The sequence below is a fragment of the Peromyscus californicus genome, unplaced genomic scaffold (assembly GCF_007827085.1).
Source record: "Peromyscus californicus insignis strain IS unplaced genomic scaffold, ASM782708v3 Scaffold_6__1_contigs__length_162567912, whole genome shotgun sequence".
In the NCBI taxonomy this organism is placed as follows: domain Eukaryota; kingdom Metazoa; phylum Chordata; class Mammalia; order Rodentia; family Cricetidae; genus Peromyscus; species Peromyscus californicus.
In genome coordinates, this window is record NW_026294584.1 from 50,034,733 (window position 1) to 50,062,318 (window position 27,586).

General features: G+C 44.1%; 1 protein-coding gene across 18 annotated transcripts in view; it reads right to left on the bottom strand.

The window, feature by feature from the left end:
* Dgki (diacylglycerol kinase iota) overlaps positions 1 to 27,586 on the bottom strand; it is a 450,953-nt gene that overhangs the window by 256,956 nt on the left and 166,411 nt on the right. For 16 of the 18 annotated variants that reach the window (XM_052721132.1, XM_052721146.1, XM_052721144.1 and 13 more), the window contains exons 3-4: positions 26,782 to 26,877; positions 883 to 957 (exon numbers count right to left, since the gene is read on the bottom strand). In XM_052721132.1, coding sequence (XP_052577092.1) covers positions 883 to 957; positions 26,782 to 26,877 — 171 coding nt within the window. The remainder of the gene's footprint in view (positions 1 to 882; positions 958 to 26,781; positions 26,878 to 27,586) is intronic. The other 2 variants (XM_052721135.1, XM_052721138.1) reach the window with 2 other exon arrangements.

Genomic DNA, 27,586 nt, shown 5'->3' on the forward strand with positions numbered 1-27,586 from the left:
AACACATGCATAGATGTTCCCTGTCAAGGACTCAGAACTGCCTTGCTTTCTGGAGAGGAGATGTCCTTGTGGTCACTTTTGCTCCTGTATAAAGTACAACAGAGTGGAGACGAGAAAGGATATATTCAAAGTGTCAGGCATGGCTGTAAGATTGGCAGCAGCTGGTGGTGTTGGCAAAGCTAAGCAAACACTGCATGAGGCTAAAATGGTCCCACTGTGTTTGCGAAGGGCAGCAGGAGAATGCAGATACCACAAAGGGTCTTGCCTGGACACAGAGTAAGAATTATAAATGAGAGCGGCAGGCAACTCTCTATTAGAGATCTTTCCATCCCCTAGTTGATAAATAAATAGACCATTCAGAATCCACTTCTGAAGACAAGACACCACCCTTGGGATGCCACTTCCAGCTCAGCCCCACATTTATGCTGCACCAGCAAAAAACGCTGCCCATGAGGTCTGCAGTGGAGTCTGAGAGATGCTTTAAGCTGTCTTGGCTCTCTCCCTTAGAGCTACTTTAGGAATATGGGAACTCACAAAGAGAAACATATGGAAGCTATGATATTAAAAAGCTCATTGCATCTTTTTTTTTTTCCTTAAAGGAAACATCTTGTGGAAGTCGAGACAGAAAGAGAATCGTTGTGTGCTAGGCTTTCCCAAAAGTCAACACAACCTAATATCAAATTAAACTTGGGAAGACAACAGGATGAATGACCTTTATATATTGTCTTTTCACTGTTACTCTGGTAGTCATATTAAACTCACAGTTTTCATATTTGTTTTTGTTTTTTTTAAGGCCAGTGTTTTCAAAAAATTAGAAATTGACACCCGATCTTGGCAAGTAAGTTCAGTGAATCCATTCCTCAGCAGGTGGCGCTCTCTTACCTTCTCTAGTTGCTCAATGCAGGCAGCGTGGACCACGATTTTGCAGACCGCACACTTCCTCCTGACAGCGGATTTCTACAACATTCAATTCAAAATACAGGAAAAATACGTTACCACACTATTCTGGAGACTTCTCTGGTAAGAGAGACTCCAGAAATCAGGCAAAATTGTAATTACTTCTGTTACTAAGCACATTGAAAATCCCTAAACATGTCAGGGTAGCTACCTACCCACATACCAATGACCTAGATGGCTTCTTCCAAATATGACAACAATAATACCCTCTACTACTAGGGCTTGTAACATAAATCAAGCTCTTTATTCTTTTACATCAGTTTTAAGTGTTACAGCTGAACAACAAAAGCATTGTCCTTAAGTTTTCTAACTTTTTCACACTTTCTTTTGCATTTCATTTGCATTGATGAGGGACAGAGGCAACCTTCTTACTTATGTCTTATGTACGAATCAAGCATTCCATCCTTACTCTCCGAGGCTATATCTCAATGACTGGCTGCTTTACGCTTCCATTCTAGGCACAAATCTACACTGTGCTATTTGGGTTTCTACCCATATCGTCAGGAGGGAGATTACAAGTCTGGATTCACACCCAGGAAACAACAACACGAACAAGAACAGCAATAATAAATAGCAACAAGGACAGCAGGAGCCGCTAATAAGATTACAGGTCTTGCTCTGTCCTCATGGCGCTTCACAGATGGTGATTCACTTAACTTTTACAGTCCTCTGAAGCAGAGACAGCCCTATCCCTGCTTCACAGATGAGAGAGCCCTCACACAGTGAGTGACTTGTCCAAGGCCTGCCAATGGGGCACAGCACACCCAATCTGTCTGGCTCCTAAGCATCATAAAAGGTGGCCCTGATAATCTTGGATGCATGTGTAAATTCACAGTGCAAAGCTTTCTGTGGTCTAGCTCAAGTCTCCAACAATCAAAAACCCAAATGTGGTGGAATTAGAGAGAGGACTAAGTGGACTCCCAATGTCATCCATGACAGCATCATCTAGGGGCACTACTAGGGGTGCGCAGAGCCCTCCACACAGACATGCCTGAAGAAGAGCTGCCTTGATAACTCTTTTTGGTGGTAGTAACCAACAAGACAGGAAATGCACTGTGCTACATGTAAGGATCTTAGATACTCTAAGTACTGTACATATTTACTTTCCCCAACAGATCATCTTTAAATCAGTGTTTCCTTCCCTAAGATGATGAACATCATCTGATGGGTTAGTTGTTTTTATTGTTCATGTTAAGTCACAGTTGCTTTTGAACCTAGTAAAATATATATATATATATATATATATATATATATATATATATATATAATTAAAATATATATATAATTAAAAAAACTAAATATTACCTGAGATATCAAACACATTTTGAGTACAGAACCTCACAATAACAAGAGACTACCAAAGAACCCAGGTGGGAAAGGCTGGGAGTCCCTGTACATTTGGAAAGTATCAACATAGACTGCTGGTGACCTGTGTCTGGTGAGTAACTTGCTGAGGAAGGACAGTGGAGCCCAGTGGAGCAGGAAGGTGAGGAATACACATAACACTGCTGCTGTGGAGAAAGGGCCCAGGAGGGATGGACTGCAGACAGCCCTGGGGATGCTGGGGGAGGCAGAAGGAAAGAAATGATCACCCTTTGTGCCCCATTATTCCTCTATAGTCGCATCAGTCAACAATGCTGGACATCAGCCTCTGTGAACAGGAGTGGTAACTGTCACCAGGTACCACTGTAGTGCACAAAACAGTGCAACAATAACACTGGTAGCTGTGTTTGTGGACTGAAAACATGTGACCCCTCTCTTGGCTTCGATCCTCCTAATATGACATAGAACACTATGTATGTTTGGCAATTAACTGACTTTTCAAACAACAAAGGATTAAGGGAAACCAAGACACCTAAGGATGCTGTTCAAAATGTCTTGTTCTACAACCAAAAATAGAAGGAGGAATAGGGAGGAAGAGGAGGAAGAGGAGGAGGAATACACACACACAGCCATGAGAGGAAGAGTATGAAACAGTAGGAGCAGCCATCGTAGCAATGATAGTAGTCACAAAAACAGCAGCAGCAGTAATAAAATTTGATTGCAAATTTTCATAACTAGAATGCTCATAAACAAATGGCCACTGCTCCCTCTTTCCTATGGATATCGTGGTCAGATCTCTGCATGAGCACCACCTGCAGAAAGTGCACGTGATATCTGAGTCAAGAAGCCAAGGAAACCAGAGTTGATACTTGTCCATGCCCACCCCCATCCCTAACAATTATACCACACATGTGCCAGATAACGCTACTCAAAACGGGCTAATACTTATGGACTTATGATATCATATGGCCTGGAAAGCATCCTCCCTATCAATGACTCCTACCTCCTTCTGCCACTGTGCCCTACTGCTCTCTTTATTCAGTCTATAGAGCACCAGGAATTCTAAGAAGCCACCATATCTTTGAGGAATTAACAGGCTCCTAGGCCACTGGGGTTGGACTCCTTCCTCATCATCTACTATGGACACCAGAAACAACCATCCCTCTTTAGCTTTTATGTTTGGAAGAGAGACTACATCCTCTTATCTCTACATACTACATAGTCTTGTATCCTCTCTTAAGTGTTATTCCACCTGGGCCTGCCAATCACCTGGCCGTGAGTCCACCTCTCAGGAAAACAGATTCATCTGAATGCACATTAAGGAGATTGGAGGAATAATTATCCCTTTAGTGAGATAATGTACTTCTCAGAAGCCTCTCCTCTGATACAGCTACTTATCACATGGCACACTACTAAGCTTGTGCACTTTCCTGAGTTCCAAAACCGTAGCTTTTTCTTTACTTTCTGTCTTTTTCAGATCCTGTCCAGAAACATAAATGTGCTTTCCCTAATGCTCTAAAGTCACTCGCTCCTTCCACCATGCAGCTGCGTGCTGACCTCCACTGCAAAACAGGCTGGTTTTCTCTCTTCCTATTCTCCATCTTCCTCACCCAGCCAGTTGCCAAGGTTTAGAGTTTGCTTGTCCTATTGTTTTTCACACAAATTCTAATAAAAGTGTCCTCTAGTTTTCTTCCAATTCCATTTCTGAATTTTTTTTTATTAGTGAGACTAATACAATACCCATACAAAAAACCCTGATTTCTCTAGCAATATGTGGAGGGTAGGAAGGAGAACATGGGCTAGACTCAAGAAGTCGTATGTACTCACTGAAACCAGAATGCACACCCACTTCTTTCCTCGCTTTTCATGTCACAATGCTGAATCAAAATCATTTTTAGAACAAGGGATCCTGGTTTATGTTGGGAAGCCCTGCTGCTCAGAGGCTGCAGTCTACCATGGCCTAGCATCTCTCTCCAAGCTAGGCAACATGGAGGAAATCTCTCCAGGTGGAGGGCTTCCTGCTCTCTATCTGACCTCATGTGGAGAATGTCTTTAGGCCCGGATGTCTGATTTATCTCTAGTGTGACCCTTGACACTACAGATGCTGTCCCCCTGCTGCCCATATGGTAATTAGACATTGTGCGAGGAGCTTTACAATAGGACCATGCTTCCACATATGATAACAGACTTGTACTAGGAGCTTTCCGACAGGAGGGTGCTGTTTAATGCAAACTGGGTGATGCCCCAGCCACGGTCCCCAGCCTTTTCTGTCTCCCCTCACTCCGGAGAAAAGTTGAGCTGTCTCCCAGAAAGGTTTTGCCACCCTGTTCACAGGCCTTACAGAGCTCTGTCTCTGCTTCTGCCCCTCTGTCCTCGCACACTGGTGGCCAACAGACCGCGAGGAAAAAGGGGACCCCACAGTTTACAAGAGCATAAGAACCACAGGGTTAATATATATCCTCACTCAGCTTTCTGGGTTATGTAAATATACTAGCATCATGCATCTCAATTAATTCAAGCATGAAAGTCCATGGAAGACAACACATAAAATAAAGTGCTCTAAATCCTAAGGCTAATTTCATTTAAATAATACAGAATATTTAAAGACCTTCTTAAAATATATTACATGCTTCTGGGTCTTTTGATGGAGAATACCCAAGCCACGATCTGAACTCCCATTCATGACAACAGCGTCATGCGTCGTACAACAAAAATCAGCCCGTTTGCCTTATCCTCTGACCAGAGCTCCCTGCAAACCAACCACTGCTCCTGGTGCAGCCAGCTTCCTAAGTGACAGCCTCTAAACAGCCGTAAAGTTGGGTAGTTCATGTTTCCAGCCCTGGTGGCTGCTCCTCCTTATCATCTTGATGGGATGTAGAATAAGCCTGGGAGATGCACCATGGGGTGTGTCTGTGAGGATGTTTACAGAAAGGACAGTAGGAGGCAAAAGCAGAGATGCCTGCCTGCCTGCCTGCCTGCACCTTTTTCTTCCTGAATGCATGTGTTCTGAGCTGCTCCCACCATCCTCTTTTAACTTCAGATTCCAGCTTCTTTGACCTTCTTATGTAGACAGTACCAGTGACTCTCCAGGGAGCTTCTAGGTCTCTGCACTGTGGACTGTGTAGCCACTGGGAACAGCATCCAGGCAACCAGTGTCAGACTACCCTACCCCTTATCATGTGAGCCAATCTAATAAGTCTCCTTCCATAATACATATGTAAGAGAGAAGACAAGAATATGTAGTGTACACACACGCACACCCACGCATGTTCTATTGGTTCTGTTCCTTTAGAGAACCTTGTCTGATATAATAATCAAATATGAAACCAAGTCAGTAAGTTCTCAATCACAGTCCAAGGTCTTTTTCCACGGTGGTAAAGAACACGGTTTTATTTCCTCCACTGGTAGAAACTGTTTCAGTGAATCCAACATGTTAACTGCCTACTTCGTGGTTTATGTGTTAGATTTTTCCAGGCAAATATCTAAGAGAAATAGTTTAAAGGAGGAAAATTTTATTCTGGTTCATGGCTTCAGAGCTTGCATTCCATGGTCCCATGGAGAGCTTTTGCTGAGGCAATACATCACGGCAGGGAGGCTTGGTGAGACACAGCTGCTCACTTCACAGCAGCCAGGAAGCGGAGAGAGGAGGAGAAACACACACTCTTTAAAGGCACCACCCTTAAAATCTACTTCCTCCAACTGAGCCCTGCCCACTGACAGCCCATTCGGCAAGCACTCTCATAGTCTAACTGCTTCTCAAAAGCAGCTCTACGTTCGGCACTCAAGTCTTTCAGCGGAATACCTCACATCCAGCCCGCAACAGTTTACGTGTCAGAATGTTGGTGTTAGGATTGTTGAGGCTCATTTGGCACAGCTGGAGAGCGAGCTGCTGGGCAGACATGGCTCGAAACATAGAAGTCTTGCTCAGTTAGGCTGAACTTCTTTGTTTGAAATTGTAAACCGAATACAGGAACACAGTTTGAATCTGAACTGCACTCCATGGGCTCATGTGTTGGATGCTCGGCCTCCAGTTTGTGGCGCTTAAGGTTGTGGGACATTTCTGAGGTAGGACCTGGCTGGTAGAATGGAATCACTAGGGTCAGGCCTTTGAGTCCACCTCTGGCTCAAGTCTGTTCTCTCCGGTTCCTGGTCCTCCACCAGTGTAAATAGCCACCAACACAGACTCCTGCCACCGTAGACTGAGACCTTTCATTGACAAACTGAATATGTTTTTTGAAACTTTTAACCAAATCAAACCTTTCTTCCCTTATTTCTGTCAGGCACTTTTTGTCACAGCAACACAAAAATTATCCACATAATGGGAAATATAGCATCAGTACATCACATATAGGAATCTAGATGCCTTCCAAACACATTCACACTCTGCCAGCAAAAATCTTATTGAAGCCAATATTTCTTCCACTTTGAGAATTGATAAATTGAATCAAGTATAAATAATTAACAAAGGATGTGAATGGTTGTTATTTTTATATTGGGGTCCATTTGTTATAGAACCTCACACAAAAACATGACTTACAAACTAAAGATTATCTGAGACACTAAACACATTTTTTAAATTAAAATGATAAAGAATATATGGATTTGTTCTCATCTGTGAATTTAAAGGCTCTATGGACTTGCTGCTCTAAACATCAAGTAGGTAACCTCCATGCTCTTAATAAGGGTTTTCTGATTCTGCCCTTGTTGGTATTCAAATGAGGCCCAGTAACCTGTAAGTGTGTGGCGGCAAGTGTCAGAACTGTTTCAAGGATGACAACGTAAGCCCGACAACAATTATGTGGTTTATATCCTCTTGTATCTCACTTTGGCCTGGAGGGGCAGGGCATGGTAGGATGACTAGAAGGAAAGACGCATGCCCGGTGCTGGCTTGACACTCTATCCATTCCCATGCAGCAAGCTCTGATGCCACTCAGTGCAGGAACAGCAGCTCCTCTTGTTCAGTCAGGAGGAAAACTGCCTGAACCCCAGCAGCTGGTCCCCATCAGTTCCTCAGCCCCTTGGCCCTACTGGATTAGAAACAGAGAGAGGGTCGGAAATCAAAGAGGAAATAGCAAGTCAGCCAAACATCGGTTCCCATGCCCTACCCTGAAGACCCCAATGCCTAGCAGTGGCAGTACTGGTGTGAGCGGGGAGCAGACTCACTCTCCCATAAGGCTGGCCTGGTCCTCTTCCTCTCTGGGGCAGAGACTAAAGGAGGCCTGGTAAGTCTTTAGAGTGTCAGGAATGCAGTATTCTTCAGGGGAACGCCGCACTTCTGGGCAACACAAACAGAATTTTGTCGCTGTATGATGCAAGGTAAACGAAAACAAGAGTTCTTTGATTTATTTTAAAGTCTAATTAGAATAAATGACCAGCATACTTGGCAGGTCCTGTTTCTCTGGGGAACCTGGGATGCAATCTGTGAATTGGCATTGGGAAAAATGAAGATGAACATTATCTGAGCCCAAGGTGAACTTCCATCATCGCTCATGATGTCTCCTCCTTTTTACTCACACAACCCAGGACATTTTAGACCAGCCAGGAGGGTGGTCACCTGGATTTCCAGCACACCCTGATTAGAGGAGCTCAGGCCATCACTTGGTCTTTGTATGACAATGGCACCTCAGGACCTCAGACAAAGGACCACTTTTCCTCAGGAGTCTGACTCATGTGGCAATTCAGATTGTCCTAGAAGTTTCCAGATGACTGGCCCTAAGTTAGTGGTTTCGAGCACTCATCCTGAGTCATACTGGCCATGTTAAAGAAGTGGTCTTCATCTATCATCACTATTAGGAAGTGTTCTCTAGTGAGGGACTGTGAGGGCTATGTCCCTCAGAGACAGCTCTACCAAATACCATGGATCTTAAATGATACCCCAAATACTCAGAATATCTGAAAGAAGGGGCAGCAGGGACAACTGATACTAGGTGGGGAATTGAATGGGTGCACCAAATTCCTCAGGCCATGTCCTAATATATAACAATGTACCTGAATCCCTCTATGCCAGTTATTGGCAGCCATGATGGTCTAATATGACCTAAGGAAGCAATTTCCCCATGTGGCTATATCAACCTGTTAAATACTGACTTTTCCAAACAGATCATCATAACCATCATTGTGTCTGCACAGCAGTGAAAGGCTACACAAGCTCTCAAGAGAAAGAAATCCCCATTCTCTGGGAAAAGCTGGTGATACACAAAAGAAGAAAAAAAAACCCCGAACTTGAAAAATAACGTCATCTAACAGCATAGAGCCACACTGTGGCTAAGTGTTAAAGGAATGGCCCGAATAATAAAAGCTGTCATATAGAAGAGAGAAGGGGCTCAGAGGCTGGATCTCTGAGAAGGAGCCAAAGGAGACAGTGGAGTCTTGATTTCAGCCTTAAAAAGATGGAGACATTTGGAAACTCCAGTAGGAGAAGACCTTGTCTTGTTGTGTAGGAACACTGCTGTCTCCTAACAGGAGAAGGGGCCAGCCCTGGTGTGTCTGCTGGGTACAGTTGCTGGGCTCATGGGGGTCCATTTCCATGTGTAATCAGACACAAGGTTTGGTGGCTGGGTATGAAGTCAGGGGAGAGGGGTAAGCAACCCAGGTAGGGGGAACAGCAAGAGGAAAGAGAAGCTCAGAGGCATGAGGACATAGGGATGTTCGAGGAGAGGCCAGGGTACCAGTGTTAGGTAACAGAATACATTCAGTGGCCATGAGTCCAAGTACCAACAGCAACCAGACTGTATGGGGTCATTCAGATTATAGTTAAAATATTGTTCTTATTTCTTAATGAGAAAAGTCACCGGGACTATGGGAATGAGTGGGAATAGATAATCAAGCCCTGGTCTAGAGTGTTAAGAATGGAAGAGAAAAGCAAAACAAAGGGGTAAACACTGTGACAGATACTTGTGATAGTCAACTTAATAAAGAACAAGGATTCTTATGAATCAAGATTGCAGACTTGTCAGTCCTCAGGCCTCTGGCCCTGCTGCTTTGGACCATGCTGTATCATAGCTGGTATGCACAGTGACGTGAAGGTGGCTTCCAGGGAACAGACAGAGAAGACACAGAGGGCCAGGACTCTTCAAAGCTACATCTCCAGAGACTCATCTTCCTCCCATTAGAACCATCTCCCAAAAGTGTACCATCTCCCAGGAGAGGCAAGGGCTGTGGTCCAAACCTTTAACATGAGCTTTAGGGGGAAGTGGTGAATTCAAGCCACAGCCATGATGGAGCATAAAGGCGCTTTCCAGTCCACCCCAGGTCTCCACCCAAGTGGACATTGACTTCTCACACTTCCATCCTGTTTTTCAATAAAACAATCGGCAATCCAGAATGGCCTCATCCCACACCTTGGTCAACTTTTCTATGAAATACATCTGACTGGCTGCCCATTTAACAGTTTCCTCCTAGGCTGTGGCCGAATCACCTTGGAGTACTGTAATAAATCCCTTTCCTATGCACTTCCTGTGCAGCGCTTTGTTCTGAGGAGCATGAGCGAAAGCACTCAGCTTGTGAAGTGTTTGTGTTCCCAGAGGCGCTTCTGCTGAGTAGCCTCAGGTATCCTCAGAAACCTTGAGCTAAGCCAGGAGCCCACCTGAGCTGATACACAGAAGGGCAAACTGCATGGCCTCCTAAGAGACACAGAGAAAGAAGAAAAACACCTTCTGGACATTGTTTGGATGTATAAAAAGTGCATCATTTCCACGGCACCCAGTATACTTCATAATTCTCATCTGAAAAGAAAACAGCCCAAATCTTAGAGCAGACAGCCAAGGGAGGCAGGGCGCTGATGGTGAGAAAAAAAGGGGGTACATTTCTTCCTCCTGGGAAGCAACCAACCCGGACTCACCCAGGAAGCAATAATGGTAAGGACCAGGTTCCTAGAACCACATTGATTCAAAGCTGAGCAGACAGTTGGTTAGAAAGAGTAGCACCCCACCCTGTCTTCAGCACTCAGTGTCAGGAAAAGCTACCATCAGGACAGTGGAGAGTTCTTCAGGATGGGGAAAGTGAGATGTGTGTCTCAGCAGCTGATCTTGTATTACAATTCTTGCTCTTTGAAGAATGATTTAGGAGTGATTTGTGTTAGTGGCAAAGGAGTGATAAGTACATTTACACACTGCAGAATATTTTGACTAGTAACAGACCTCATTTTTTACCCTGTGATGTAACATACATGTATAGTAGTACCACATTTTGGATAAGCACAATCTTTGATGTTTATGCAATATCAACTTGCCTAATGATCCATTTATTTTCAGATCAGATCCCCATTATTGAACAAGACAAAACTGTGGTGCAGCATTTCCCTGGTAGGATTTGGTAGAAAGTCACCACACGGATCCCGGAAGTCTCTATTGTGGAGCTCAGTCAGGTGATTACTGCACACCAGTCATTTTTGTAAACCCCTACCTAAAATTTAGGTCTAGTCATGGAGACATGGAACAAACATAGACTTGTCAGTGTACCTTGTGATCAGTGTAGAGAATGGCCCATAACTGTGTGTGAGCTGTCACCGCTGAATAAAGTGGTGGCGACAGAGATGGAGACGACTGAAAGGAACACTTGCTTTGTGCTCTCCTTCACTGACTGGTCCTAGATGCTGCCTTTCTTAGTCCTTCTGCCTCCTCTCACACAGTCATGACACAAGGAAAGGGATTTCAGCCCAATGAACTCAAATCCTCAAAGAGCATGGCTGTATTCCTATTTCTTCTTCCTACCTCCCCTCTTACCAAGGGTATCTCATACTCAACAACCACGGTTACTGGTTGTCTCTGGAGGTTGCTGCTCTCTGCTCTTGTTTATCCCCTACAGCCTTGGGTCTGTTTGTTGTTTCTTTCTTTTCCCATATTTGCTTCTCTAGGCTTCCCAGAAGATCCTAGTTTACAGAGCAATGGACAGTCACCAATTTAAACGTTGGCACATGCAAACTTTTACAGTGTCTCTGGCTCTGTCACTGCTGGTTTTGTGGCTTTTCTGTTAGAGTTGGACTCTCTATTGAAAGTTATTTGTGTTACAGAACAAAGCTACGATATAAATTATAGAGAGTCGAATGAATTGATGACATGCACAAAATGGTGTATGTATATATATATATATATATATATATATATATATATATATATATATATATGATTATGACATGCAGACACCAATAAATAGGCTTGACAGTTAGAGCCCCCAACACACACACACACACACACACACACACACACACATACACATACACACACACACACACACACACACACACGTTAATTTAAGCACATTAATTAAAGATATAATTGATGATGGCTACATGTATGTATTATAAAGTCATAAGGCATAGAAGTTAATGGGAAATGGTGTCCTGAGGTCATCTCAATGGTTTTCTCACTTTCCAGGGCAGTGGGTTGTGGACATAGCAGAGATTTGAGGCTTACTATCAACTAGAAAATACAGAACTCAACCTTCAATGCCTGCAGACATGAAGCATCATTTATACCACTTTCCTTGTTTCACAGTCCCATTATCACCTTACTTTGTAGAAAAAGTTAGGTATCATTTTCTAAAGTTCCCAGGCAAATGATTGCAACCACTATTTAGAGGTATTTGCTTTAATAGAAATTACCATGTCTGCTTAAGAAACCACGTCCAATTGTGGCCAAGAAGCTACCCCTAAGCTGCTGTTTTCCATATTCCAAGCTATCAGTGACATAATAAAGGCAGGGTCTTCCACCCGATCTCCCCCAAGATCAACATCAAAGTCATGGGCCACCTCACACTGTTGTCACCAACTAGCAATGCTGTTTTCACTGACACACATACTTGCCCACACTAGTTTGAATGAAGATGTCACTTCCAAAGGCAGAGGTTTATTAGAAGCCTGTCAGGATGACATACGCACTAGATGCACTATAAACAGTGCCCCCGTTCAGTCACTTTAGAGATAAGGGAACTGAGACCGAGTGGGACTAGGCAACTGGACCAAGGAGGACTAGGTGAGGACGGATCTCAGTTCATTGCCTGCCACCGTATTAGATTCCAGTTCTTAAGTTTCCTCGACAGTGGTCAGTTGAGGAATTAAGACAGATCAGGATAAACATAAATGATCTGATGAAACTAGTTTATTTACTCTGCTGTTTAGGGATGAACTAATAGCAATCACACTATGACCATCTGGAAGAGTGATGGAAAGCAATCTCCCATACCCAGGAAAATTAAGTAAAATGTTTTTTTAGTAAGCAGAGCCCTGGCCACATTGGGCAGTGGTGAGTGTGGAACCTCTCTCTCAAGAGCCTTAAAGATAAGGCAGAAATTCAGACATCCCAGCTTGTACATGTGGTGACATTTAAATGTCAGAGTTGACCTAGTGACAAGTGTCTGTGTGTGCGTGTCTCCCAACAATCACATCATGGAGATCATTCATTCTTTCACGGGAAACTCTCGGGATACCTGTGCAATGAAGGCACTTCTTGTTCTCAGTGTTGGAGAGTCAAGAATACAAAAACAAAATCCCCAAGCAAAATGGAGCCTACAGCCTAGCAAGGGGGACACACCAATGAATGGCAGGGCAAACATTTGTTTAAATATGAGGGAAAGGTGGGGAGAAGAGAGAAGGGGCTGAGTCAAAGGACAGCATGACTTTGGCAATGCTAGTTATCTCAGCACATAAGAACTTGTCCTCAATGTTCCCCCATGACACAGAGCTGGTGACACGGTCACTACAAGCCTGTTATCCTATGGGTACCTAATAGCTAGTCTTGGTATATTTGGGGGGCTCAAAGTCTTTGAACCATGCCATCCAAGGAGGAATGATTACAGTGATTCCTCTCATGGAGTATTCAGTTTTAACACAAGACTGTTAGGGAGACATTATCTTGTGTAGTTGTCAAGGGAAAAATAAGGAGCCAGTTGTATGTGATCCATATGTCCAGATGTGAAACTCAGGCTTAAAGAGGTTGAAAACAATACCAAATATTATATTACTCAAAGCCTGGAAATCTCAGAGCTTGGATTCAAAGCCAGGTCATTCAATTCCAAAATTCATCCACCTCAACAGCACCCTCCTCCTCTTAAATGAAGTTATCAAGGCATGCTTTTCCATTTCCTTGTGTTTTAAAATAATTTCCATCCTGGTCTAAGAAATAGGACTGGCAACATCAAAATGTTGCTATAGAACAGAGATAAGGGACGGGGGAGACAGCTCCGTGGGTAAAGTGATTGCTGTACAAGTCCGAGGATCTGAGTTCGGTTCCCCAGCACCCACTAAAAGCCAGGTGTGATGGTGCATGTCTCCCCCCAGCACTCCCCAGGAGACAAGCTGATCCTGGGACCTCACTGGTCAGCCCCTATAAACAAAACAGCAAGCTTCGGGCTCAATAGGAGACTCTGTCTCAAAAAGAATATAGTGGGAGCTGAAAGAGCACTAGACGGAGACACCCAGTGTTGACCTATGGCCTCTACACATGCTACTGTGCCCGCACACACAGGAATTCCTGCCCCCGCCACACACACAAACAACAACTTTGGAAGCAGGTAACAATTTTCAGTAACAGCAGATCCAAATGATAAGCCAGAATTGAGTGTCTCAGAGCAACAAGAATATGTTTTAATTATTTTATTTAATATTCAGACATGCATATAGTGTGCTTGGATCAAATCCACCCTTCATTCCCTCCCCTTCCAGTCCTCCTCATCTCTCACACCACTTTTCCCTCCCGATTTCATGTGATCTCTCGCTCCTTTTTTTTTTTTAAACCTCCAGTGAGTCCACTTAGCACTGACTGTAAGTGCATGGTGTAGAACCATCTACTGGAGCCTCTCCAGGGTCATTTCCCTGAAGAAAATGGACTCCATCCCTCCCCCGCCACTGCCACTACCCCAGCAGCCATCACTTGCCAACAGCTGATAAATAGGAGTGGGACTTCATGAGCCCCTCCACCATCCATGCTGGGAGTTTGGCTGGCTGGATCTTGTACAGGTGTTGCTCTTGCAGCCCCAGCCACTGTGGATTCATGTGTAACTGAGCTGCCATCCCCAACAAATGCTGTTTTGCTACAGACATCTACTTCCTGTCTCCCTTACAATTTTTCTGCCCCTTATTCTACAATGATCTCTGAACTTTGTTGAGGGGGGGTGTATGATATAGATGTCCCATTTAGAGATGAGCACTCCACAATCTCCTATTCTCTGTACATTGACTAGTTGTGGATTTCCATGGTAATCACTATCTAAGTGGAATCCATGCCTAGTACTATTAACTGACAGAAAGATGGTATCTAGCCACTAGGCCCTAATACTATTGTTATGTTAAATGACATAGTTAACAAATTGCCCCCTAAGTTTTTGTCTTCATAAACATAGATTGGTACATTTCTCAATCTTCATCAAAGAGGTTTCTTTTTGTAGCAGATGGTGATAACGCAGAGACCCACAACCAGCCCATATGTAAAGAGTAAGAATATTGTTTACAATCTACTGTTCTGTGCCATTGGCATGAAGAAACTCTGGAAAAGGGTAAGAGCAACTCTGTGCACTTGGCCATTGCCTGGGTGACATGCAAACACAACACTGAGTTGGATGCAAGTTATCTATATCATCAAGGAAGAGTACTATATAATATCAAACAATAAGAGAGCTGATTCATGTAAACACACACCCACATACAAATACAGATGTAGTCCCAACCTAAAATTGTCACTGCAGGAGAGATGGCAGTTACTCAAAGGCTCAAACTACACACACACACACACACACACACACACACACACACACACACACACACACAGACATACACACACACACACAACACACACACACATGTGCATGTGGTTCACTATAAAAGTTTAATATAAAGGTATAATAGCTGCACAAACACACAAGAAGAAAATATTTCGAAGCTGTGAGTATGCTTAGGATGTGGTTTTTACTTTTACCTTTCAGTGCATGAAGACTTCTGGTATGACCATCCTGCAGGGTCATTGTTAACGATCAGAGACAAGCATGAGTCCTAGGAAAACTGCAAATCATCGTGGGGCCATCTCTCAAGTAATTTTCTTTGGAACACTGAGATCCCGTGAGACGCTGACACATGTTCTGAGGGGCCAGTCAAGGGTCCCACAATCTTCCCTCCACTCGGAGGAGAAGCAGCTTTAAGCTTCCTAAAACTGATATACGTATTAAAGGTGTTTCGTGTTTTATAAACAGGAACATTTATGCAAATAACATCCCCTATTATATTTGCATGTGACTTTAGTGTTCTCTAGAATATGATTTGAAAGTAAAATAGACTGTGCAAATGGACAATGGGACTCCTGATCCGGTCACCTAAGTGACTAAATCTTAATGTACCCCAGATGTCACATCCTACTCTCCTGTGTGAAGCAGGCTGATCAGCAGTACATATGGGGAATATTCTGTACAAATAACACTCATCGTAATAGCTGTGGCAGTAACAATGGTTGACAGCCACTGTGAGAGGACCACCCCTGTGCTATTCTACACATACAAACAGATGATCTCATTGAAATGCCCAGCCATCATCCACCAGACACACAAAGGACCATGTCACTTCCACTCATGGGGGACTCCACTTCCTTTTCCCACACATATCCACTGCCAAGAGTAATCAGCAGCAGAGCGGCTGTCTATGAAAATCTTTCTGTAAACCATTGTTGCTGCTGGCTCTGTTTTCCCTGAGTCATTTTGATTCATTAGACCCTCAGTATCCTGATAGAGGAGCAGCCTCTGGCAGACAGCAGCTTTGGCAAGTCCCTGGATGAGCTGGCTTCAGACTGGCACCCAAACAACCCTGAAAGCTGGCTTTGCCTCCTGGACACTCCTGCCACACAAACACATGACTCCTTCTGACAGCTTGCACCCACTGCCACCGAGCTGCCTGCCATCTGGGTGTGGATCATCAATCTGCCGTGCTGGACAACCCAACCTTTGTGTGTGGGTCCCAGAGCAGAGCACATGCAGGTGAGGCTTGGTTCTCTCCTAGCAGAGTGGAGGTGCTCAGTGGTGAACACCCGCCAGACCTGAATCCATAGCTGGAAGAAAAGCTCCCAGCCGTGTGTGCTAGGCTCTGATTCTAGCATTCTTCTTACTGGTAACATACACGCATAGCAATATAGCAGGAGCTCTCTTCTTCTTGAGATGAAACAGGCGGGACTGGGCTCGTGGTCACTGATGTGTGTGTGTGTGTGTGTGTGTGTGTGTGTGTGTGTGTGTGTGTGTGTGTGTGTGTGTGTGTCTGTGTGTGCGCGCGCATGCGCGCGCATTTGGAGGCCAACTTGAACCTCGGGTATCATTCCTCAGAAGCCATCCATCTTGGTTTTGAGCCTAAGATCTGACACTGGGACCCAGGGCTCACTGATTACCAGAGACTGGCAGGCCGGCAACCTGGAGGATTCTGCTTGTTTCTACCTTTTCTTTGCTAAGATCACAAGGGCATCCACCACACCCAGTTGGGTTTTTCTTTTTTTAACATGAGTTCTAAGGATCAAACTCAGGTTCTCCTTCCTGCAAGCCCAGCCCTCTACCAACTAAGAGATCACCCCAAACTGCTGACTGTATATTTTAAACACCAGGAAGAGAAAAGTCTCCTTTACATATGACAGATGGTGGCTGCCCTTACAGTCTTCTTCCAAATCTATTCCAAGAACCCAAGGCCATCCCTGGACGCAGAAATCACAGTACCCCGTGACTGAAGTGATGAGGCTTCTGACCTTCCCAAAAAAGACGCACTTGGTGAGATGTGTCCCGTGATGGGACACTTTGATTGCTGCACATGGTTGGCTCCACCTGTGGCCTAGTGAAAAGACAAAAATCACACATGGGAACAAGATGAAGGTGCTGCAGTCCCAGGGGGAGGGCCACAGGGACTCACGTTAAACATTAGACCTTGTTAAAAGCCAAGTCTGACAAAATACCCAGCTCCTGTATTGAAATCAATGGCACTGAAGGAGGAGCAGGAGAGGATGGGGAGAGGGAGAGCAGGGACATGTGAACTCACTCAGTCATTCCATAATTCTGACGCTAGAGGCAGTCACAACCGCTTCAAAGAGGAAGCCAAGACTCAGAGAAGCCAAGCAGGTCTTAAGTCTCCATCCAGTTCTTCTGGCACATAGACCTGTGTGCCGCGATCTCTCAGCCAAGCCCATGTCACCCAGCCTCCCCAGTGCAATCCCGTCACTTGTCAAATTCTAAGGAACAAGGAAAACGGCTAAGAATGAAGGTCAGGTGTCACAAGGCGCGTCCCTTGTCACCAGCTCTTACACATTAGGAAAGAACAGAGGAAGAAAAACAGCACCCATTAGCCACCCCACAAAAACAGGGTGACAGAAGCAGGCCTAAAAATAGAGACGATATATCTGGTAAGAGCCTTCCGAAGTCTGACAGTTCCTTTTCCTTCTCACTCAACCTACATGCACTCAGTCACCTAACCATCCACCTACGCCCCCCTGCGGCTCACACACCAACCTGCCTATCCGGAAGCTTTCTCCAAAATCATAGCCCCTCCACCTAGGTCCTCAAGATTGCAAAACTGTCTTTCTTGGTGAGTACCTGTGAGCCTGCGTGCTAGAGGAGGTGTTTGTCTAGCTAGACTGGCTAATAGCTCACGGCATAGCTGTAGTGTTCATTTTGAGCAATGCCCTTAGTGCCACAAGACGAGTGAAAAAAAAAAAAAAACACACACACACACAAATGTTTGCTCTCAAAGTCACGGAGGTCAGAGTACAAAAGTCAAGGTGTCATGGCAGGCCAAAGCCCTTCTGAAGAGGAAGTCTCTGTGCTTCTCCCTGAGCTTCTGACAGCAGCTCAAGGCCTCCTTATCCTTGGCTCACACCTCCATCAGCCCAGCATCTACTTTCATTGTCAAGTGGTCCCCTCTGTGTGTGCGTGTGCGTGTGTGTGTGTGCCTGTGTGTGTGTATGTGTGTGTGTGTGTGTGTGTGTGTGTCCTCCTCATAAGGACACTCTTCACATAGGATTAGTGCGTACCCTCCCCTAGTATGACCTTATTCTAAAGGATTGCCATCTAGCATCATGTGATGCTCAAATAAGGTCTCATTCAGGAGTTCTGGCCACTCGGACATCCCTGTAGCTCGCAGGAGTACACAGCTGAATGCATAACCATCTGCCAGGTGCCAAAGGCAGTCTCCCTGACTGGCTCTGACCTCTATGAAGTTGATGAGTGGCTCTCTACCCTGACAGTGCTCAGCCTGCAGAGAAGATCTTGCTGCTTTATTCCATGCACTGAAGACTCTCACGAGGCAGATCTGACCTGGGAACCATGACTCCAGAAGAGCATAAATACAAATTAAAGGGCCATAAGTGACAACACAGTCCATCGTATCAGTTACTTTCTGCTCCTGTGACCAAATGTCATGACCAAAGGAAACTGACAGAGGAAAGGGTTCCTTTGGGCTGACAGTCCCAAGGGAAGAGTCTGTAGTGGCAGTGGAGACATGACACTTGGTGGCCAGGGCGGAGAGCTGAGCAATCACACCCCACACGGGGAGCAGAGACAGTGAACCAGATATAGAAAGAGGCTATAAACACCCAAAGCCTGTCCTCGGTGACATGCTTCCTCCTGCAAGGCTCCACATCCTGAAAGTTTCAGAACCTCCCCAAACAGCGCCACCAGCTAGGGACTCAGTGTTCAAAAACACAAGCTTATGTAGAATATTTCTTGTTCAAACTGCAAGCATTCCACCCTTGTCCTTGATAGGCTCATGGACATATTATAGAGCAACACGTATTCAGTCCAACTTAAAAGTTCCTATGGTCTTTTTTTTAAAACAGTCTCAATACTATTTAAAAGTTCAAAGTCTTAATTTTAACTTTCCTGTTGTACTGGCTAGTCTCATGTCAATTTGACACAAGCTAGAGTTATCTGAAAGGAGGGAACATCAATTGAGAAAATGCCTCCTTAAGATCCAGCTGTAAGGTATTTTCTTAATTAGTGACAGGGGAGGGCCCAGGGCCCAGCCCCTTGTGGGTGGTGTCATCCCTGGGCTGGCGATCCTGGGTTCTGTAAGAAAGCAGTCTGAGCAAACGAGAGGGAGCAAGCCAGTCAGCAGCCCTCCATGGCCTCTGCATCAGCTCCTGCCTCCAGATTCCTACCCTGTTTGAATTCCTTCCCTGACTTCCTTTGATGATGAACAGCAATATGGAAGTGTGAGCCAAATAAACCCTTTCCTCCCCAATTTGTTTTTAGGTTATGGTGTTTCATCACAGCAACAGAAAACATCTGTAAAAAAAAAAAATACTTACTTCCAACAGACAAAAGCACAGAATATACACTTCCATACCAAAAGGAAGGAACATGGGCATAATCAGAACCAAAGGAAGACCAAAAACCCAGCAGGGAAAACACCAAACCCTGTAGCTCCATGTCCAGCAGCAGGGGCTTCATTATCAAAGAGTTTAAATAGCTCTGACACTTCAGCTTTGTTGCCCACCACATACAACTATCTCTTGAGCTGGTTATACTCCTTCTGTATAGTTCTGCTTGGTATACGTCATACAGATCTGGCATTTCCGACATCTTGGGATTTCCACTGTAGCCCAGACTTTACCTTCACAGCTTCATGCAATGGCATCTTACAGCTCCTTGCAGGGATTCCAGCCCTGCCATATGTTGCCTGGCTTTAGTGGCTCTCTGAAACCACAGAGAAAGAATCCATGACCCTCTCATTCTTGCATCTTTCATGACTCAAAAGCAAGTGCTACATGGAGGGCACTGTCAAGTTTAGATGACAACTTGGGAAGAACTCTTGCTCCCCTGGATTGTATTTATAGGAGCTTTATATTGTTTTCTAGAGATGGGAAACTCCTTAGGCCTTTTCCTTTCCCAAGTTGGAAGGTTGGATGGGTGGGTCTTTCCCTGGGAGCACCCTTCCTATGCAGAATAGGAGGCTTTTCTTTAGTGGCAATAATCTCCTCAACAATTACAACCTTTCTTCAGCACATGACCCAGTTAGAACATAGCGCTCTTTTCCTCTAAAGTCTCTACATTTTATATTTCCTTCTTCCCCACTTGCTGCCTTCTCATTGTAGACTTGCATAAGACTAATAAATAATAACCACACTAAAGACTCAATCTGATGCTGTCCCAAAACTTCTTCCACCAAAGAAACTAGTCCATTACTTTTCTTTTAACTTCATGCAAGTTCTTAGGTCACAGGCAGAAGACTAAAGTATCCGCTGAATGGCCTTCGGCCCTGTTGCTCATAAAATCCTTGCTTCCCTCTGAGACCTCCAGTCCAGGCCTCCATAATCACATTACTCTCAGCACTATGGTCTTCCAGGCTTCTGCGAGGATGAACTGTTAAGCTCTGCTTATAGTTTTCTAATCCAAAGTTCCAAAATTTTCCACATTCAACCAAATAAAAAAAGAAAGAAAGAAAAGAAAACAAAAACAAACAAAGAAAACACAGGGTCAAGTTCTTGACAGCAACAACCCCATGTCTGCATTAAATACGTTTTTGTTGCCATAATACCACAGCCAAAGGCAACTTAAGATAGATATTTTGGCTTCTGCTTCCAGATGACTAGAGATCCATAATGGCAAGGAAGGCATTTCTGCAGGAGGAGCAGGAAGCTGAGAGATTACATCTCCATCCTACCCACAGGAAGCAGAGAGTAAGCCGGAGGTAGAGTGAGGCTATAAACTCTTAAAGCCAGCCCCAAGTGACATACTTCCTCCAGCAAGGTTGCACTATTTAAACCTCCCCCAAACAGCGCCACCAACTGGAAACTAAGTACTCAAGTATAAGAGCCCATGGGGAATGCTTCTTGTTCAAATTACAATACTCATGCACAATTGAGAATCCCTAATGCAAACTCTATAATAACACTTCAGATGTACAAAGATAAATAGGAAAACAAAAAAAATAGTGAAATAATGGTCCAAGTTCAATCAGTTCATGAACCTAGAGCAGTCTATCTGGAGTTTTCCTCACCACCCACACTACCTCTTTGTGCTTGCCCAGCCCCACATGTTCAAGGCTGGTGTTTAAGCTTACAGATGGATATACACGCGTCTCTTTCAGGTATTGAATTAAGCATGCATTAGTGTGTTCACTATGGACTGTACATGACTGGACATCTTTGCCTATCATCACCACAATGATAGAATACATTTCTATTACAGTTCCCACTGAACAATGAAGTTGTCACATAGTAACAGTTAACTAGCTTGCATTCCCAACCCTTCTCAGGTTCTCTGGTGCTGGGTCCTCCATGCACATACAACAAGAGAATAAATGAATGCAGAAAGGTATGTCAAAATAACTTTCACCTGGCATGGCAAGGGTGCTGACTTACCACAAAGGCTCACAATCTGAGGTGGATCTAAAAACCACACGGTGGAAGGGGGAGACTGACTCCTACCAGTTTCTGTTCCGGTCTCACAACAGCATGCTATGCTATACATCCTCCCCTAGATTAATTAATGTAATTAAAACTTTTTAAGGAGATATCACCCAACTAGAGTGGAATTTTACTTCAGGTTCTTCTCCCGACAATCACCCTGGAAACCAGAGAGGTTTCTGCTCCAGTTTCCTTCTATTTACATCCCTTTCTCTTCCTTAAACCAGGAAGGAAAGAAGGAAGCCAGGAAGCCAGGAAGCCGGGAAGGCAAGATGAGTGATGTGGGAAATCTGATTACTTGGGAATAACTTGACTCCCATTAAATGTTGGCACAGATTCTACAGTACTGAATGCTGCCCCCAGAGATCCATGAGAAAAATTTCAGATCAGGTGACTCAGTACTGAGCTCTGGAGCTCACTCTCCCCTGACAGTCCTCAGTCACCTGCAGTCACTGCCTTACTTGTCATACTCCCCAGCAGCAGCTAGAAGGATCAACCTACACAGCGCCAGGATGCCCTGCCCTTGAGACAGGGTCACATGTAACCCAGGATGGCCCTCAAAACTAATTGTACCATCAAGGACAATCTTGAATTTCTGATTCTTCGGCCCCCACCAACAGAGTGCTGGGATTATATGCTTTCACTGTCATGCCTGGATGTAAGCTCTGCAGTGCTGAGGACAGAATGAGAGCTTTGTGCACACTAGGCAAGCCTATGTCAATTGACCTATATCCCCAGCCCAACTTTGGTTTTAAATAGATGTTCCAATATCTGTGCAAATTAGGGTGACCATCTCAGTATCCCTGATACAACTCTCATTCACACCCCTGGCCTCCAGTACCACTGATATCAGCAGCCATGTTCACCTTTAAATTTGCCTTGGTTTAGACAGCACAGTATGTGGTCATGCTTTGTGAGTCCACTGACCTTTATAGCATGCTCCCTGTTTTGGTTCAGAATAATGGAGACATACCTGAGCCCATCTGTCCTTTCCCTCTTTCCCATTCCTCCTGATAAACACCTTTGGTGTGCTCACACACCATGACTCTTGTCTTGCTCCAAAGCACTTACTTCTGCCTCTTAGCTTGCTTGTGTTCTTCGCTCTGTCTGAAAAATTCTTTCCTCACCCCCACTCACATGCAACGAGCATTATTTCCATGTCTGTGAAACAGCCTTTGTCTACATCCAGCCACACGGATGTAACTTCACATGAACTTTGCCTTGATAAAACAGGGTAAAGTGGGAAAGGTCTGTCTTCAGAGATGTGTTCCTTCCTCCCCAAGAACTCTGCTGTAATTTGTTTAGGAGCTAGTGGTGGTACCTGGCTACAATAATGCCAACAGTTCTTCATTCTTCAAAGATGGCACATGAAAGGAAGCATAAATCTAATATATAATCTACATGTGCATGCTTTCTCACAAAAAAAAAAATTTATTCACTTCCAAGGAAGTTGCAAGTAAAGCATCTCCCTTGTCTGAACTCTTGGTGGAAGCAGGCACCCATCACCTTTTTCCAGCATCCTTGAAAGAGAGCTGTCTACATCATGTCCAAACATATCTTTTGAGCCCACTTCTCTGGGTGCCTAAGTACCCCAATGGAATTCTGTGTGACAGAGGTTCTTAGACTTAGGTTTGTGTACCATCTGCACCAGAGTATTTAATATGACTCTTAAAATCACTTGTTTACAAGTCCAACTCCAGACACAGCTGAGTCAGCACTTGGAGCAAGGAGGGAAACAAAAATGCTCACAGGGGGCATGTCATGCCCATTGGAGGGTCATGACCACTGTTAGAGACATGCGGTCTAGATCTAGAGTTCTGCTCCATCTTCCTGATAGATGGGAAGTCACTTTCCTTTAATTCAAAGCAGCTCTTGAAGTAACAGGAGGTCTTTCTCTACACATTCCCTCTTTAATACTCAGTTGTAATCATGCTACTGAAGTTTTCTTTATCAAAACGTTTTATACCCTAAACCAACTTGGTCACTCTCCTCTGGATCTTTCATTGCTTTTCAATGTCTCTCCCAAAACATGGCATTCAAGATGGCCATACATCACACTCTGAACTGGGTGGAGGGCTAGAAGGTACTGAATGCCTTCACCATACACCGCCAGTTATGTGCCGACTATTCATTTACATCCCTACCAAAGGATCATGTGACAAACCATCTCAGCCTAAACCAGCCATCAGGAAGGCTCATCACTTTATAAGCCTCTGCTAATTAATGAGGCCCATGAGGCTGACTCGTTCCTAAGAGCTGTTTTCACTTGAGTGGCTTTGCTTAAATGTCCCATATATAGATTAGCAATGTATTTCCTTTTGTGTATTGTCCATTCCCGTTCTGTTTCTGACTTTAACTCACTTTGGCAGTCCTATGCCAAATGCATCCTGCCTGTGCACTGCATCAAATTCTCATGCAGCATTTCCCCACTTCACAGGGGAAGAGACTCTGCTTAGAAGCGAGGACCTTGCCATGAGGAAACACAGGGGTTTTTTCTACATCCTTATTTATTTGTGACTTGGCTTAAACAACATCTTTTTGGAAGGCAGCTCCTCATCTTGTAGACATTTTTTAAATGGGGTTGAAAGAGCTAAGTCCCTGGGGTAAAACCAAAGATGAAGGTGAAAGGACACAGCATCCTCACAGCTCTACCTGGATCTCCTGCTAACATTCTCCTTATTCGATTTGTGTTTCTCCTGGCCTAGAGGAAACAGTGGCCAAACAACGATGGATAGAAATGCTCACTGTGGACACAGAGTAGGAGGAGTGTGGAGCTGGATATGATGGCACACCTGTAACTGCAACACTAGGACAGTGGAGGCAGGCGGATCTCAGCACCGCTACACAGTCAGTTCAAGGTCAGCCTGCCCTACCTAGTGGCATGCCGGGGAAAGGAGGTGCCTGTATTAATTCATATATTTGTCAGGAGAAGTAACATGCAGCTGTCCCAAAACGACTGCCCAGAAAAGGACCAAGGGGAGCAATTTGGAGAGAGGCAGGACTAAGTAATGAGCCAGTCCACCTGTTGACAGCAGCATCCACGTAGCACACATGCAAGGCAAACAAAGCTAGCCTTCATTTCTTCCATTTCATACTTACTATCTGATATCCCAAGACCAATGTTTATACAATTATCTAAGACCTTAATGTTAATTCATTATTTATAGCATTTTAGTCCAAACAGCTGAGCTTCTCACAGATTTGGTTAATTTAATCAAACTCCACGCAATTATACTTTAATTAAAACTACATATGCATAAAGTTGAAATGCTGATATTTAAATCAATTGAATTCACAACAAGATTAGAAGAAATGCAAACGATTAATTACAGATCCAAATTAGAAACAAAATTAAAGGCAATTTTAATCCTTCTTTTTTCTGTCTAGAAGGTAGTCATGACCCAAAGGTCATGAATCATCAATGTCACACAGTGGATGGAAACACAGAGACTCACTGACTTCAGACACACAGCCTGTTCATCTGGGCCATTCTAGGACCTTTTGCTGTTCCCTATAACCATTAAACAAACTTGACTCTCACCCAAAAAAACAACAGTTTTTTTAAACACTTATCTACCAATGAGGGGATGGAAACTGCTATGGTGATGGAAAGGTCTTGATGTTGAGACTTGGTCATTTTAGCACCCTGACCTCAGGTTAGGTTTAGGTTAGGTTTAGACCTCAGGTTCTTTACTCCTCTATAAGCTCTGACAGAAGTTCAGTGTCTCCCTTGTTACAGAACACATTCAGGTATTATTTGACTGCCCTATATTTTGCTCAAACCATTTTCATGCATTATTAAAAATAATAAAAAACCTGTAAAGCTCTCTAAGTTATGACATCATTTTCTTAAATGGGAAGGGAGCCTTCTCTTCTTTGTTCTTTACTATTCTAAGTTTTCTGCCACTCTATTTTTAGGCTAATTTTTTTAATGTAGGCAAAAATTAAGCCTGCTTTCTCAGCATTAAACTTACAGTCTCTCCATGACTTATTGTATGGTCACTGATCCTTCTTCATGGTTTAGTTTCTTTTTTCAGCATTGGGAATCAAACCTAGGACCTTATGCATGCTCAGCAAGTATTCTACTACTGAGCTACATCTTCCACCCATAATTTTTGGGGATAGCATCCTACCATAATTCAGTGTTTAGTTGTAATTATTACCTTGGCACAATCTAGAACTGAGAAGAGAGTACATCAATAAGGGATTGCCTCGATAAGGCTAGCTGGTGAGCGTGTCTATGGGGGTTGTCTTAATTACCTTAATTGAGGCAGGAAGACCTAGCCCACTGTGGGTGACACCATTCCCTAAGCAGGCAATCCCAGACAATATAAATGTAGAAAGGGGGCTAAGCACAAGTAAGTATGCGTGTGTTCACTCTCTCTCTACTCTCGATTGTGGGTGTGACTAGACATTTCAAGTTCCTGCCTTGACTCCCCTGCAGTGGTGGACTGTGACCTGGAATTGCAAACTTAATAAACCTTTCCCCCTAAAGCATGCTCTGTCACAGTAACAGAAAAATGAGACTATTTAACTATGTAACCCAGACTGTCCTCAAATGTGTCATCCTACACCTTCCTCCTTAGTGTTGTGATTTTTAATAAGCAAAAGCCACTCCAACTCACCCGGATGTTGATTTATCAAACCATTTCTGGAACTGTGTTCTCAAGATCTCAGTGTGGAAACAGGCTAACCTCATCCTCATCCCACATAGCTGTTTCCACCCTCACCACCAGCATCTCCCATCCCATAGCCCTGCAGGTAGATTACCCGCTTCCTCTCGACAAAGCCTCCTGCCACTCCACAGCCTACTGTAAGTGACATTCCCTCATCTACATTCACCCTCTCTCTGACTCCCAATGTATGTAACACACCCACAATCACTATAGTGGTCAGCATCACATGACGTTAATGTGTAGCCTCCCCAGTGAAACCTTAAAGCCATGAAAACTGACAACCTGGAGCCATGTGAACTTGATACACAATCTGTAAACCTTAAAAGCAAGTGGGAAGTTCTATGTCATGAGGATAGAGCCATTCCAAGCCCATCCTGGGATATTTGGGCACAACTTTCCTCTCATCCCCATCATCCACAGACATATAGGCTGTTTCCTGGAAAGACTAAAGGGGCATTGTGGGACATACTCACTGCAAATCGGACTTGGCAGTTCTCCTCCCCCAGGTAGCAGAGGTCGCCCGAGACGTTGGTCTCCAGCCATAGGTGTTCCCCATTAACAGCATTCTCCTGTAAGGAAAAGACCCACCCACTTCAGTTTTCTCTTCAGCATCAAGGGAGGAATTATGCAAGACAATTAGTGACTCCTAGGAGTTTAGACACTCTTCATGGGATCTTCAAAGACACTGCTGGAGTTGATCCTATGGAAATTCTGGAAAGGAAAAATGGTGTGGGAACTTTGATCGATAACTAAGACAGATATAAAGTCTATGAAGGCCTCATCCATGGATGTGTCACCTTGAAACATTCTCAACCGATGAGGAAAAGGCAACACTGAATGGCTCCATATGACGTCTTGTTTATCCGGACCCCAGATGTGATGACACAGGAGACCAAACTTAGATAAAAATTTGCCTCTACTTAGTGAATTAGCTGAGAAGAAGGATGAGAGTATTAAAACACTTTAGGTAAGAATGCCTGGCAATGCATCCACACTCAGCTTGCTTCTCTGGAACTCAAAGCACAAATGCATTTCTACTAATCTAAACATGTTGCTAATTTGGCAAGGCTTCCCACTCAATTCTAAATTTTACAAACTAAATAATTTGTCTGCTTCCTAAGAGTACACACTGTATTTTGATGGTGAGCAGAGCTGCTGTGATGTTTGCTACAATGAGTAACAACCCTGTTCTATCCATAAACGTGCAGTATACAATGGAGAGGAGGACAGCCATCTGGCCTTTAAATATGGCAAATAGAATTCTATGATCTTTCTTTC